Raw genomic sequence first — 14,939 nt, 5'->3', positions numbered from 1 at the left:
TGGGGAAGCTAGGGGTTGCGGTAATTAAATATTCAAGTTTGAATCTAAGACTGCGGTGCATTTAGATTAAATTTATTTCTAGTTTTTCTCTCGTGAAGGCAGCTGGTTGTGATGTGTATCAGAAAGAAGTTAATACAAATGCACACCACAATTTCTTTAAAAAACAAACAAAAAAAAACAGAACATTTTTGAAACTATGCACAATTTTCTTTCCAATTCACAATACTATGCTGCTTTGTATTTGAAATGGGATATTATAATGTTTTATAATATCAAACATTATAAAAGCTTTTTCAGCTGTTCTTTTAAATAAATATTCTCCCTGCTGCTCACGTTTTAGGGGTTTAGTGAAATATCAGCTTCAGTATCTAGTTTACCTTTCAGAATCTGACAAAAATCTGATCTGATTCAATGTTTTATGAGTTTCCTCCCACAAAAAAAAAGAAACACGCACACACACACGCACACACACAACGGAAGTCTTTTAAAGGACAAAAAAAATAAATAATAATTGCAGAACTCTGACTGTGCAACACTGGGTCAGGATTTGTCCTCTGTCCTCCCTTGAAACGAGGAGTAAAAAAAAAAACCAAAACCTGCATCAGTATACGTTTAAGGCACATTTGATTCCTGCTGTGGGAGAAGGTAGCAGTGGGCTTGAATGATAAAATTGCGTTGTCAAGGTAACAGGTTGTTCTGAAGACTGCAAATATGTCATGTTGGTGGTTGGTGATGCTCCCATACAATATACCCCCCCACTCCCCAATTGCTGGAGCGAACCACACGGGCTCTGCTGTCTCACAGCCGGCCAGGTGACTGCAGATGTAATGTCCTTTGCATTCATAATTCACAGCTCTCTAATAGCCCCTCCATCTTCATCAACATTGCTGAGATTATTCTCTGCAGATCTCATTTGCAAAAGCCAAATTGTGGCTGTCGGAAACCTTCAGGTGGCTCGGCGATTTCTCTCGAGTGATGAATGAGAGAAGAGGTGGAAAGTGCTGGAGAATAGAGATGCACCGAGGCACCCTTTAACATGGCTCCTGAAGTAACCATGGATACCTCTATTTCATGGATGGAGTAATTTTAGCTGGAGTGGGATCTGAGGGAAACGTATCACTGTTCTCTCCATGTCAGCTATTATCATGTCTTTCAGCTCGACGTCATGTCGCACGCTGTATGTTTTTTGTTTTTTTTAGCACAAACATTCTGGACGTGTCACAGTTTGGAGGATTTGCTCATGTGCATTGTTTTGTAAAAGCAGACTGCAATAGCAACAGACATGCACGCTCATATTTGAGGTTGTGTTGTTCCGCAAAACCAAAAGTGAGATTTGGGATGAAGAAAGAAAATCCCAGCCGTAGCAATCGTCATTTTATATGCAAAACATTGTCTGACAGCCATGTTTCTGTGGGGAGTTTGAGGTGTTTTAACAAGAGAGGGGAGACGAGGATGCAACCATCACATCATCGAGCGAGAGGAGTCAAGAGGGGATGTATATATGATTAAAAAAACAGAGTTGTTCTCTTTCAAAGCACAAGAGGCTTGACTTTTAGTGAATCTGAGAGGCAGAACACTTATCTAGATAAACGCAGCAGACTGATAAATACTGCTGAATTACATTTTGGTTTTGTTTTATTTTATTTTCTTTTATTTTTTGTTTTATTGGAGATGGGATTCAAAACGTGAGATGAAAGTGATGCCACTGCTCAAGACTAACGAACTCCCAATTCTGGTACATTTGGAAGATTGTCTTATTTGTCAGAAAAAATAAATAGTAATGCAAAGTATACATGGAGTTTGTTTCTTTTGAATTGTAATTTTACATTTCAGCATCCAAATAGTAATAAGAATAAGAATATTTGAAATATTTAAATGCTCGTGTTTTCAGGCGTGTGTGTTAATGTATGGGTACATCTGCATTCATACTGCACAAAATATTTACATAGCGGATACGGATGATGAATGTCTCCTTCTGCCATAACTCAGCCCTGTCCGATGCTCTCTGGCTCCATCTACCGGCTGAATTTAGCACCTACACGCGCAAACAAAGTTCACGTGTGAACTGCAGCAAAAGTTCAGAGGCAGCACCAAACTCTCAGGACTGTGTGGATTCACTGACATTCAATTTGATCTAATATATATATCTATATATCTATATCTATCTATCTATCTATCTATCTATCTATCTATCTATCTATCTATCTATCTATCTATCTATCTATCTATCTATCTATCTATCTATCTATCTATCTATCTATCTATCTATCTATCTATCTATATATACATATATATATATTTTTGTTGTTGTTGTTGTTGGAAAAGTTGGAGCAAAAATCCTTCCAGCTGCACAGAACCCAGGACAAGAGGTGACTGAGGAGCTGTCTCAAAAAAAACCTGAAAAAAAATCTGCAAAGAGAGAAAATAAGAACAAACACAAAAGAGCTTTTCTATGTGGCAGCATGTAAGAGTGCCTTTGTCAATTTGTTTTTTTCTTTCTTTTTAAAAACTTTTTCCTCTCTGACAAAAACTATCACTATGTTGGATCAGTGTTCTCTGGTTTTGAATGCTGTGCAGCTGGAAGGATTTTTGTTGATACTCTTTCCATTTTTGGGCTTTTGTTATGATGCATAACCAGGGCAACCAGGTGGTTTACAACTGGGAGCAGCTGGTTAACATCACAAAAGCTCAAATGACATCTTAACTGCACCCATAAACCCCAGATGAGTTGAAAAGGTGGTGCTGCGAATCCGAAGCAGGAATAAAGAGGAGAGAAAGAAGGGGAAATTCAAACTGTGTCTTCTGATACAAGAATGTTATTAAACAAGCTGGATTCATAGAATCAAGAAAATTAAAGAGCATCCCTCTTCTTCAGACTGTGATACAAGTGTCCTCAGTCAGAGGCTTCTGCAGATGTGTAGCAATACACACTGCTACACGAGAATATTCGTGTACACAGTCATGAGAATCTACAACAAAATTTTGAAGAAACTTGGATAATGTTCAAGGATTCAAGGATTTTTTGTTGTCATATCAGCTCACATTTGGATGTTTCTGCTGCATTTTATTTTGTAAGAAGGAAAGCGGAAGTTGCCTTGAGCGTTTCCTGTCGCCTCCCTTATTTTCATCCCTGCTGCGTCAGTTAAGGCGTGTTCACGGATCTTGGTTCTCACTGACATTGTTGGAAGTCACGCAAAGGCTCGGACACAGGACAAGTTTGTAAACCTCTCCAGCCACACGGTAACTGCATCTTAAACACGGAGTGGTAGCAGGTTACTGCTGTTAACTCCTGTTTGTCCAGGTTTCCTCAATTAGACGTCGGAGTTGGTGCGTTAGCTGAAGCTAAACTTAATTAGCTGCTTTGCGTCGGAACACTGTGTCTTAAACTTGCAGTTTCTCATTTGCAACTTTTTTCCCCCTTAAGTTTAGACGGTTACGTAAACCTCCTTGAAGGATATATTTGGCTAGCTAAAAAGCACCGTCTAGTCAGGCAATGCCTAACTTTTAGCCCAAACAAAACGTAACACCGTGTACATATTTGACTTGTGTTTAAGTGGCTTGTTTAGTTGCATTTTTTCCCCCCTCTGTGTGCGTGAGATGTAGTGTTTGCGTCCATAACAGGAAGTGTTTGAAGGGGGCTGCGGGGCGTGTCTGTGGCTTATTGACTCTCAGGAAGGCAGAGGAAATTCTAGTTGTGACTAACAAGACCAACTGGTGGGACTGAGAAGCTCAAACCGATTACTGTTCTGTTGGCATTCTGTAAAGCAAAAATGTTCAAACAAGCACAAGAGTTGATTTGATGTAGTTTGTCGGGGGGCTTTAATTACATCTTGTATTGATTACTTCGCTCACTCCTTTGTTTTCAAACCCAACCGAGGCCTTAAGTTTATGTTCTGCTGTTCTTGTTTTGGTTGTTGTTGTTGACAGAAGATGTTCTTTCTCAAAAAAGTTGTCGGTGGCATCGTTGACGTTGTCAGGTGAGAATCTGAGCGATTCATAAGCGTGATGTAAATCTAAGCGCAGTTTGCGGTGTTAATGGGCGTCTTCATCTCTGGTCTTTTTGCAGCAACATTGACCCTGAGCAGTTTGCGCCTTCAAATCCTGTAAGTGAATCATCCACATCTGCTAGAGACGCACCCAACAATTTCCATGTGTTTTCTCATTCTTAAGGACTTTAATGTATAAAAGAAAAATATTATGTGTTGTAGGTTTTTTTTTAATAAAGGTGAAGAGAGATTTTTTTTATTTTATTTTACTTGAAGTACACAATGTTTATAGATAAAAATTGTGAGTTTTAGCTCACAAAGTGAAGAAAATTATTATTCTGTATTTGACCTGCTGGTCACTGATCAGAGCCAATCAGGGGAGCCGATTTCTGGCTGCCCGATTGGTGCATTTCTAACCTGCGGCGTGTCTCCCACAGCCTCCTGCACGCCAGCCAGCCGTTTACGCAGAGAAGCATGAAAGCGACGAGGAGAAACAGTTCCGCAAAGTCTTCCAGCAGCTCGCTGGAGACGTAAGCGTCTCATCTTTCTTTCTCGTTTATTTTCTTTTTATTTTCTTTGTTACACCTTGACAACACTGTCTCCTTCTGTTTCTCGCAGGACATGGAGGTGAGCCCAAATGAGCTGATGAACATCCTGAACCGGATCATCTCAAAGCGTAAGCGCCGCTTCCATTTGTTGCATGCAAAGCTCTCATCTCTCTCATTTACTCTTGTTCACTTTAGCTTTTCAGACCCCGGTGGTAACGATGGTCTGAACAGTTCATTTGTACGTCAGAGAATCCGTCCCTTAAAAGATTTTTTTCCAACGATCATTTACTCTTGTTTTAGATGGAGACCTGAAGACGGAAGGCTTCAGCATCGAATCCTGCAGGAGCATGGTGGCTGTCATGGACGTATCCTTTCTGTCACGTGTCATCTGTAAATATTAATGGATGTAGTTTGTTTTCTATAAATAAAACTTGGACTAATAAGAAGTCTTAAGGGAGGAAGTAAGGTTGAAGCTAGAGAACGTTTGGACTTTCTGCTTGATTTCCTTAACACGGTTTCAGTCGGACAGCACCGGGAAACTTGGCTTCCATGAATTCAAACACCTGTGGAACAACGTAAAGAAATGGCAGGTCGGTGCAGCACAGCTTGTTGGACACAAAGGAGTGCAGCAGAGATGCACTTTGTCATCTGATTTGAATGAACGGCGTGCCAAAATCCTTGTTAATTTAAATTTGTTTTGAATACAGAGCTGAGATGATTCCAGCTACCAGAACAGACGGCTGCATTTCCTTGATATGTCTGGATTAAAGCAATTGCGTCTAATTACCGTTTTGGTTCCGAGACATCTTTTGATGGCTCTACTCTTTCTAGGTTGAGCCGACTGACCAGGGAACTTCGCTGGCATAACTGCTCTAAATATTTGCGTTGTTTCTGTTTAGGGCGTGTACAAGCAGTATGACGCAGACCACTCGGGTGTCATCGGTGCAGATGAGCTGCCGAACGCGTTCAAAGCTGCAGGTGAGGATTCTCCTTCCTTATCATTCAGTGACATGAAAACATGCATACACCTCATTGCTTTCCTCTGTCTTGGGATTTTTTGTTTTGTTTTGTTTTTTGTCCCTTCTTGAGGCATAAATGTGTAACAATTTTATTTTATTTTTTTCCATTTTTTTTCTCCGAAGAGTTTTTGCGGCGCTAGTGGCTCGTATTTTTTTTGTACATTAGGCAGACAGGAAGGAGGGTGAAGAGACGACCTTTACATGCGGTAAAGGTCGTCGGGACCGGGAGTCGAACCCGCGACGTCCGCGTCGAGGACTAAGGCCTCCAAACGTGGGGCGTGCTAACCCCCTGCGCCACCACAGCACGCCCCATGTATAACAATTTTTTGACTTAAAAATAACTTTCATGAATACAAAATGAAGATTTTTTTTTTTTTTTTAAATGTTAATTTAGTTTATTCGGGGAGGAAAAAAATCCAAAGCAACCTGGCTCTGTGGAGAACTGGTTGTTCCACTCTGGGTGGCAACAACCAGTTGCAGTTGATTATAGCAACAATCTGTCTTTTGAGAATGAATGATCTGTTTAAGGTCAGACCACAATCCTAGAGTCAAGTCCAAACTTTGACTAGAGAACCCCCAGAACAAAACCGGTTAGAGGCTCATAAAATTTGACTATGAAGGTTCAGCTTCCAGCACGATCCTATGCATACAGCAATGGAAGGCCTTGCATTTAAGAATTTTCATTTTAGAATGGCCTAGTCAAAGTCTAGACCTAAATCCAGTAGAGAATATGCCAAGTTGATTTTATGTTGCTGAACTCATGTTTCAAAGAAATTTGAACAAACGCTTCACCCTGCAGATGTCTCCAAAAGTGTATCGTAAGAAACAATCTGTGGGGGAAAAAAATGGAGCTCCAGTGCTAACTAGAAACAACCAATCAGAGCCAGGAGGAGGGTCTCGGCACTGTCAATCATGCTTGTGCAGTGCTGCTCACCAACGCTGATGCATAAAATATATAAAACAAATGAACAGCAGAAGCTTTATGTGAGATTCCCGTGCGTTCGTCGTGTCGCTGCAGTGCCATGGTAACGGACTGGTTTAATCTGTGCATCTTTTGCAGGGTTCCCCCTCAACGATCAGCTGTTCCAGATGATCATCCGCAGGTATAGCGACGAAAGCGGCAACATGGACTTTGACAACTACATCGGCTGCCTCGTGAGGCTGGATGCGATGTGTCGTAAGTGGATCTGAGCCGTTTGTCTGACTGTTTAGTGGCTTTATCGGGGCAATGAGTCGTCATGTTGAAGCTTTATTTAATCTGCTGCAGGGGCCTTCCAAACCCTGGACAAAGACAGAAACGGGACTATTAAAGTGAATGTTCAAGAGGTAATGGAATCAAAAATATCAGTGGATTCCAGTTTTGCAGTGACTTCACTACGTGTTGGTTGTTGTCATTGCAGTGGCTTCAGTTGACCATGTACTCCTGAGTCCTGGTGATGCTGCCCTCTTCCTCCCTGGCTGGTTTTCCGAAATGACTCCACTCTTTATCTAAGCAATCCAAAAATATTTTATCTAGACGTCCCCACAGCTTCCTGTGTTCCTCAGAAGTTAGGAGCGCATGCATGCAGTTTTTTTCTCTAAGTAACACATGTAGGTCAAACCTGCAAGCAGAATAGTCTCCATACCTGCAATGCATTGTTCTGAGACTGACCTTTGGTGGAGGATTGGCAGTCATGCTTTGAAAAATTGACATTTTGCAACATAATTGTGCACTTTTTTTTTTTCAATCAAATTTCCTTTTTTATATCCATAAAAGCTTTTTATCACGTCTCTGGTGCTGTGTTGATGAAAATAAGTGAGCAAGGTGAAGTGACTGCTTCGCCCGCTTATTTCTACCAGTTTCACCTGTTTGGATTCTTCTTTGAGCTCTCTGGGCGTGTATCAGCCTGAGTGACAATCCCGTGTCTACCGCCACGGCTTTGCTTTATGTTGTTGGACCATTCTGGGTGTGGGAGGGTATTCCTTCAGCGGTTGAATGAATACCGCAACCTTGACCTGGCAAATTCCCAAAAATGCTCTGTAGAACCTCACCCTTGGCACAATAGCCAACAACTTCCACTACTGAGGCCATGTGTACAGCATGCAGGTCTGTAAGAACACTGGTTTTTGTGTAAAGTCAGATTTCTTAGAACCCTGCATTTGCGAAACCGGCTTTAAGTGCAGTAACCACCAATTTGTAGTTCGACAACAGCGAGATGATGAAATTAAAATCGTTTAATCTATGCCAAACTTACCTTAAAACCCCTCGACTATGAAAACGATGTCGTTATTAACCCATTGACTTTTTTAGTCCAACAGTTCAACTTTTTATTGTAAATATTTGTCGAAACTGTCCTGTTATGACAGTAAGGAATGAGACAATCTGTGAAAAAAAATCAAGCTCCTCTGTCTTCTCCCAGTGCAATCTAAAAACAACCAATCAGAGCCTGGAGGAGGGTCTCAGCGATGTTAACCACTCCTCCCTGTACCACCGCTCTCCATTATGCTGCAAGCTAGCACATGCTGTTGTGAATGCTTATGTTAGCTAGCATGGCCACCAACGATGCCGGATAAACGGTTTTCCTGTAACGGGAAGTTGTTTCTCTGCCAGCAGCAAGTATGCGATGCTGATTGACAGTGCTAAGACACTCCTCCTGGCTCTGATTGGTTGTTTTTTATGTTTATTTTTTACTTGACCTCAGATAGCAATAGAAGCTCAGGGAGGAGAGCAATCTTTCTCATAACGTACTGTCATGCCATGGTGACAGTTTTAACAAATATGTAAACATTTTTCATAATTTACATACTGCACCTGTAAGGCGTTGAAAGAAATTGGTGAAAGCTAACACATTCTGAATGTGAAATACAATGTTCTAATTTTCCTTCCTCTAAAGTGAGCTAATCTATCGCACGCCTTGGTATGCAGGGTTTTAAACGTCAGTTCGGTTGGAATAGCTCACTAATGGCATACTTACTTTCTGCTTCCTCTCACTTTACGCATTTACAACTGTGGTCAAATGTGCACCAGGTTTTTTCAGCACAAGGAATTATGTGAGTCAATTATGTGCCTCTAATGCATGCTAAAAGGTTGTTGCCATAGTTAGAATCCTGCTCATTTAACTGTTACTGAATGTGCTGATGTCAAATAAATGCCTGTGCCATGTTTGGAATAAAACTTGCATTTCATAGTCTTCTTTCTTTATGGTGGATGAGTGCATTGTAGATTGAATTCTCATGCTCAGCCACTGAGAGTTATAAAATTTCAAAATAAGCATTATTGAATTAGAACTCGGTTCACTTTTATATAATGTTTATAATATGCTGTTGAAACTTTTTTGTAATTAGATGTTTATATAAAAATTAACAAAAAAAACATTTAAGAGCAGAATCTGGGTAAATATCTCTTTCAGTCACCACAATCCATTTAACTTGCTTCCAAAAAAAACAAAAACAACTCCTTAGCCTGCATGTCATTTCCACTTCCTGGTCATCCATGCAACGCTAGTGAAGAATTAAACACGTTTCCTCCAACCAGCAATTTACACTTAATTTGAACTCCTGTGCTAGAGATGTATTGATGTTGCTTGCTCTGTATTTTAGCAATAGCGTCCTAAGAATATTCCCATCCCCTTCAGTTCAGTGAGGTTTGAAATGCTTTTTATTGTTTGCATGTTGCAGCTTTTTTGTTGGGGGTGTGCTATTGGCGAATCAAAAGTCGCCAATAGCACATCTAGGTATTTTTTTCCCTTTTATTTTCTGTACTTTAGTTTAATTATCATCATTGACAAACTTCAAATGTATTACTGATTTTGAATGAAAATCCCCCAGATTATTCATAGCCAAGAGGAAGCTTAGTTGAATTCTGAGCGCTCCTTCAAAATACAACACTCCAAAGCAGTGGATAAAATAGATTTTACTGGACAAAAAAACATAATTAGGAACAATAACAAAACAGGGGGCTATATATATCATCAAATTCACAGTAAATGCTATAACATTGTCGGGTTTATGTTAGAATTTCATAAAGCTTTACTTTGGAAGCCGCTGATGTTAACCGGAAGTAATTTATACAACGTTAGTGTCATGCAGACTAGCTTGACTTCCTATCCAGTAGAAAAGGAAGTTTTTTCCTCACGTTTCTTAATAAATTGTACCTTCTTTAGCTTGAAGGTAAGTCCATCGCTCAGTTAGTTATGCTTGCGACAAGAATACGACGTGTAAACTGTGGTTGCATGCGGAAACTACCTGATTAGCTGTCAGGTAAGGTAGCTAGCCTACAGTGCAGGGAGCTAGCTTCGTGGGTTGTTGTTGTGCAACAGAAAATGAACGCCTGCTAGGTATTTATTGTTGTTTTGAAAGAAGCTCAATAAGCCTCAGCGCTTCTAATCACGAAAAATAAAGACGTTTTTTTGAAACCAACCCGAGGTCTGGATGGATGTCGCATGTTTAAACACACCGTCTATTGTTCTGAGCTAACGACAATGTTCAACACCCCCGTGGTTTATTTGTGCTGTCCATTAATGCATGTAAGCTTATTTAGTTAGCCGCTTGCTTTTTCACTGAGCATTTAAGCAATCATCGGCTGGTTGCCGTGCGTCCATATATCACTGCAGCTCTGTGATCAAAATCAATCGGCTCTGCAGAATGGTTGCTCCATAAAGCTGCCCTGAAAACCAGCCAACCGTTTCTGCTCCTTCAATCCAGTTACCAAGCCGTTTCTATGCTATTTTACAAAAAAATGATGGTCTCTATATACACGACATTTAATTTAACATGCAGCCTGTAAGAGAAAAAACATGTCTGTCTTATGGGGGGAAATGTTCTATAACCCGACTATGGTGTGTAAGCCATGTTGAAGCATCTTTTTAGCTAGTTCGCCTTTGAGTTACCACCATTATAGTGAATCCGAAGACTACAAACTGCCCCTTTCACACTAAAGAGCGTCGTTTACAAAAAGCATACAAAGGAGAACTTTCCCCTTTAATGCTGCGTTCCGGTTACCTCGGAAGTCAGAACTCGGAGCTGGTTTGACGTCGCACCCGAAGTAACGACGTCCCGGTTAAAAAGTCGGGATTTCGACATGGCAACGCCCATACATTGTTCGCAATAACTCTTACGAGCGTCATTTTAAAAGTTGACATTCCATAAACAAGCACAACTTGTAGTTGTCAACTGTAGAGTTGTAGGAGCTACACGTAGCATTGACTTTATACGCACTCTTACAAGTGTTTCTTGAACTAAAGATGTTTCCATCACAGCTTACTACTGTGGATTCGGGGAGCGGCCATATTGAAACGCGAAGCTGGACTGACGAGTCGTAACTGTGGCTTACTGGAGTTGGAGTTGCTCCCACTTTCCCAGTGTGAAGTCTTCCAACTTCAGAGGATGTTACAATCGATTTTTCTGACTTTGAAATGCAACTGGAACGCAACATTAGAAATGGATTTATATGGAAGACAATAAGCGTCAATAAAAAAAAAGAATTCTGACTTTAACCTCATAATATTAATTCTGATAAAGATTGACACTTTGGAGCAACCAGTGACAGAGATTTGAGTTGTGCAGGAGGAGAAATAGCTTTCTGGTGGGTGATTAAGGTCAGAATGGTTTTTCTTTTATTGGCCCTATTCCTTTTCCATACTTCTGTTACCACAGTCTTTCATAACAGGACAGTGATGCTTTTAGGTACGGGGATTTCTCACACTGTATGTAACCACACGTCTGGACATATGCTTGCAGAGCAACTGTGGCACAGAAACAACTCTTTGCAGGCAAAGTCTCTGGGATCTGTTCAGATGGAACAGGGATTGAAATTATGAACAGTTCAAAGTTGATGTCAGTTTTTGTAAGAAACTTTCAGCTGTATCTTAGAAAGCTGAAGATCAAGGGGCATCGAAATGTTTCATCGTCACAATGAGTCGAAGCATATGCATCCAAACCCAGAGACAGATTTGATAGTTTCTTTTTAAGTGTGAATTGTTCAGAATATGTCACATTAAAGGTTTCTAATTTTATATAAATCACAAAGTGGATGCACTTCTCTGGCATTTTCTTCTCGTTGGCTGTCCAGCAGACTGTAGCCGCTGGGGAAGCCTTACAGAGGCCAAGCAGCAGCTGGAGTTATTAGGACTGGGTGGACAGGATGTCTTCTCCGGTGTACTACAACCACGACAGCGCTGTCCGCTTCAAGAAGAGAAAAGCTCGTTTTTCTTTCAGTGAAGTCCACGTCCTGCTGGATGAAGTGAGGAAGAACCGTTCGGTTGTTGTGGGTACGTGTGTATTTGTGTTCTCCATTTTGTGACAAGGGCGTGTTTTCAGGTTCTGAAACGGCTTAGAAGCTAACGCGAATCTGTCATTTTTTTTTTCTCTTTTTCAAAGGCAAATTCAACAGAGGAATACCGACTGACTCAAAGAAGCGCACCTGGGCGGAGATTACTGCACGCGTCAACGATATTGGGGAGTGCCAACGGGAGGTCATAGAGGTCATCAAGAAATGGTCCGACCTGAAGTGCGACACCAAACGCAAAGTGGCGGCCATGAGGTCGGGGACCGTGCCCAACAGGGGACTCAACTCGCGTCTCTCCCGAGACCTCACTCAGACGGAAAAGATAGTCCTTCAAATACTGGAGATGGACGAAGACGACCAGAGCACCGGAGAGTGCGGTCCGCTGGGGGACGACGACGACGTTCCCGAGGAAGAGGAGGAGATGGAAGAGGAGGACATGATGGGAATGCAGAGTTCTCCTAACGGCGGGGGGGACGTGTCGTCCATGCCGCCACCAACTTCCTACGGTATGAACGACCTGAGGAGTTCAGCTGGACAAGATTACATTTATGCAGGAAAAAAACTAAACAAAAGAAAAGTCCAAACTTTTTCACGTCACCTTCATCAGAAAGTGTTCAAGTCACGGCTGAAGGGTTTGGCAGACCCACAAACACTTTGTGATTTGAGATTTTCAGGAAACTTTTAAAACGTTTCTATGATATATCTGAGGAACGATTAAAGCATTTGAAAAAAGTTGAGATTTTTATCAACACATCAAAGTTACGAGAGCAGTCAACAATTAAAATATGATTAATTTATGCGTATTTGATTCTAGTCTCTGTAAATCTCTCTATTATGTTTAATGGTGACCGATATTTGTTATTTTGATACTTGGAATCTGATCAGTTTATTGTTTTCTCGTTCTCCATGTCATTATCTAGTGATTATTTTAGTAATTCATTATTCCAGTGACTAATCAGATAAAAAATTGAAACATTTTGCAGATTTTTCATTTAACCACTTTTTTTATACAACTTTGCAAATATATGAAAACATTCAATTAGACAAGTAATTTTATTTTTTAAATAAAAAAAGTAATATTTTACTGCCAAAACACATAATTGCTTTACAGTCTAGGGCTGATCTGGTGATTATTTTTCCTATTAACTGATTAATAATTGGATTGCAAAAGGAGTAGGAATAGATTTTTTTCTATTTGCAAAATTTTAATTGACTGAAGCTAAAATTGCCACTTGAGTTCTGGGTAGAATATATTTACAGAAAGGTTTCTCTTTTTTTTATTTTAAATACAAAATGTGTACATTTGTACAGTTTTGGCTTACGTACTACTCTGGGTGTGTTCTTTCAGCAAATGGCTTTGTTTTTTTTAATCTGATTACCAAATTAGTTGATTATTTCAATACAGTTAATACGATTAATCATTTCTGCCATAGTTTATTGTGGATTCTCAAATAAGCTGGGCATCTGCTGAGTTCAATATATGAGCTGCTTCTCAGTGAAGGTAGAGGAGCGATGCTGCGATGACTTCCTGAAGCCAGAGATTCAGAAAGAGCAGGAGTTTTTAAAGAGACAGAGGCCCAATTTCAAGGCATTAAATTGAGAAGTAAAATTTCTTTAAAGCCATGTATGAGATGTAGCATTTTTATAATGGCTGAAGTTAGCAGAGTTACTTGATTGTGCTATAAAGTGGCACTATGTGTCTGGAGAACGCATAATACTGCCCCTTTAAGGCAAGCTGTCAGTACAAAACCTTCAACAGTGACTGCTATAACTGTTATCCATGACTTTACTTCTTTGTGAAGATGGGACTTGATATTGGATTTTCAGCTGCTTGTTTTAAAATGCATGACAGCTGCTTTAAACCTTCTAGGGGACTCATCACAGCCAGCTTATGATATGCAGTATGAGATCCCCCCAACAGAAGGTGATTAGGATTTCTCTCTTCTCTTAAACATTTAGACAACATTCAAATACGTTTTCATAATCTCCCGCTAATGAAAGGACTAACGTCTCCCATTTTTTTGTTTCCTTTGCAATCAAGATACCGAAATCCCATTCGGAGATTCGGATGACGACCAGAGAGAAGACGCGCTTCCCTCCAATCAGCCAGGAAAATCCGCCGAGGTGCACCAAGTGAACAACGGCGTCCATAAACACGTCCAGCCGCCGATGTCTGCCAGCGCTCCGGCCCTGGCCCCAGCTCCGGCTCCGTCGCCAGCGGTCACACTCCCTGCGCCGGCGCACAACTCCAGGGACAGCCTGCTGCAGAACGCCGCCCTGAGCCTGCAGGAGCAGCACGCCACCAACATGCTGCTGGAGACGGTGTCGCGCTCCCTGGAGCTGCTGGCCGAGTCGGTGCAGCAGCTGGCGGAGACGCAGCAGGAGTTTGTGCGCGAGTCGCTGCAGCTGCAGCGGGAGACGGTGCAGGTGCTCAGAGACTTCACGGGCGGAGCCATCGCCCTCATGCATGACAAACTGAATGGACGACCGGCTTTATAACACGACCCGGAGAGGTTGGCGAGCCGCGACACTGACTTTGTGCTTGGCCCTCAGGTGCAGGAACATGAAGTTCTGTTGGTTGGCAGGTCTGCTTACTGTACTTTATTTTGAAACTTTATTGGTACAAACAGAAATAGGACCATAGAGTTTTTGTTTTGTTTTGTTTTTATTTTTCTTTTTAATTTGCTACTGAAGGTGGGATTCCTCCTGCCTCGTTTTTCTAAATTAAGCCCCTCTTTTGAAACTTCTACTTTAACATGATAATGGTAAAAAAAGAGAAAAGCTTGATTTCTTTTAAGAAAAATCTTCTCGTCATTTTGTGTGCTGTTTTGCTGTAACCTTCCTTTGCCTCGGTGTCTAGAGATTACCACATGTACTGTAATGGTTGAGTGGCCGTCTGCACCTGACCATCATATGGTCCTTATGTCTTGGAGCCGAATAAGCTGGTATTAGATGCATTGAAAAGAACTATATGTTAAGAGTTTGTGGCTGTCTGTTTTTTATATTACACAAACACTTGAATTGAAAGGTTCCGATGAGTTCTTTTGAATATGAAATAAACCCAACATGTAGAAAACTGAACCAGCGCTTGTTTTTTTTCTTCTTCTTCTTGTTCGTTTCA

The 14,939-nt window shown here is 41.0% G+C and overlaps 2 protein-coding genes across 6 annotated transcripts; both read left to right on the top strand.

The window, feature by feature from the left end:
- The first annotated feature begins 3,021 nt into the window (after positions 1-3,021).
- Positions 3,022-8,723, top strand: capns1a (calpain, small subunit 1 a). Of its 2 annotated transcripts, none has more exons than XM_032576136.1 (11): positions 3,022-3,240; positions 3,928-3,977; positions 4,067-4,103; positions 4,424-4,516; positions 4,605-4,662; positions 4,835-4,899; positions 5,056-5,124; positions 5,434-5,512; positions 6,614-6,730; positions 6,821-6,879; positions 6,954-8,723. In XM_032576136.1, exons 2-11 carry the CDS (start codon positions 3,931-3,933, stop codon positions 6,978-6,980), a joined length of 651 nt encoding a protein of 216 aa, XP_032432027.1. In that variant the 5' UTR covers positions 3,022-3,240; positions 3,928-3,930; the 3' UTR covers positions 6,981-8,723. The 2 variants fall into 2 exon arrangements, with proteins under 2 accessions (XP_032432027.1, XP_032432028.1); XM_032576137.1 differs by having other exon boundaries at positions 3,110-3,240; positions 3,931-3,977.
- Positions 8,724-9,576: 853 nt separating this feature from the next.
- Positions 9,577-14,899, top strand: LOC116728213 (nuclear apoptosis-inducing factor 1). Of its 4 annotated transcripts, none has more exons than XM_032576132.1 (5): positions 9,577-9,702; positions 11,606-11,801; positions 11,911-12,324; positions 13,689-13,742; positions 13,860-14,899. In XM_032576132.1, exons 2-5 carry the CDS (start codon positions 11,675-11,677, stop codon positions 14,315-14,317), a joined length of 1,053 nt encoding a protein of 350 aa, XP_032432023.1. In that variant the 5' UTR covers positions 9,577-9,702; positions 11,606-11,674; the 3' UTR covers positions 14,318-14,899. The 4 variants fall into 4 exon arrangements, with proteins under 4 accessions (XP_032432023.1, XP_032432026.1, XP_032432024.1 ...); XM_032576133.1 differs by having other exon boundaries at positions 9,596-9,702; positions 11,603-11,801; XM_032576134.1 differs by having other exon boundaries at positions 9,596-9,792.
- Positions 14,900-14,939: the final 40 nt, after the last annotated feature.

Source organism: Xiphophorus hellerii, chromosome 11, assembly GCF_003331165.1.
Source record: "Xiphophorus hellerii strain 12219 chromosome 11, Xiphophorus_hellerii-4.1, whole genome shotgun sequence".
In the NCBI taxonomy this organism is placed as follows: Eukaryota; Metazoa; Chordata; class Actinopteri; order Cyprinodontiformes; family Poeciliidae; genus Xiphophorus; species Xiphophorus hellerii.
This window is presented reverse-complemented; position numbering and strand designations above follow the sequence as displayed.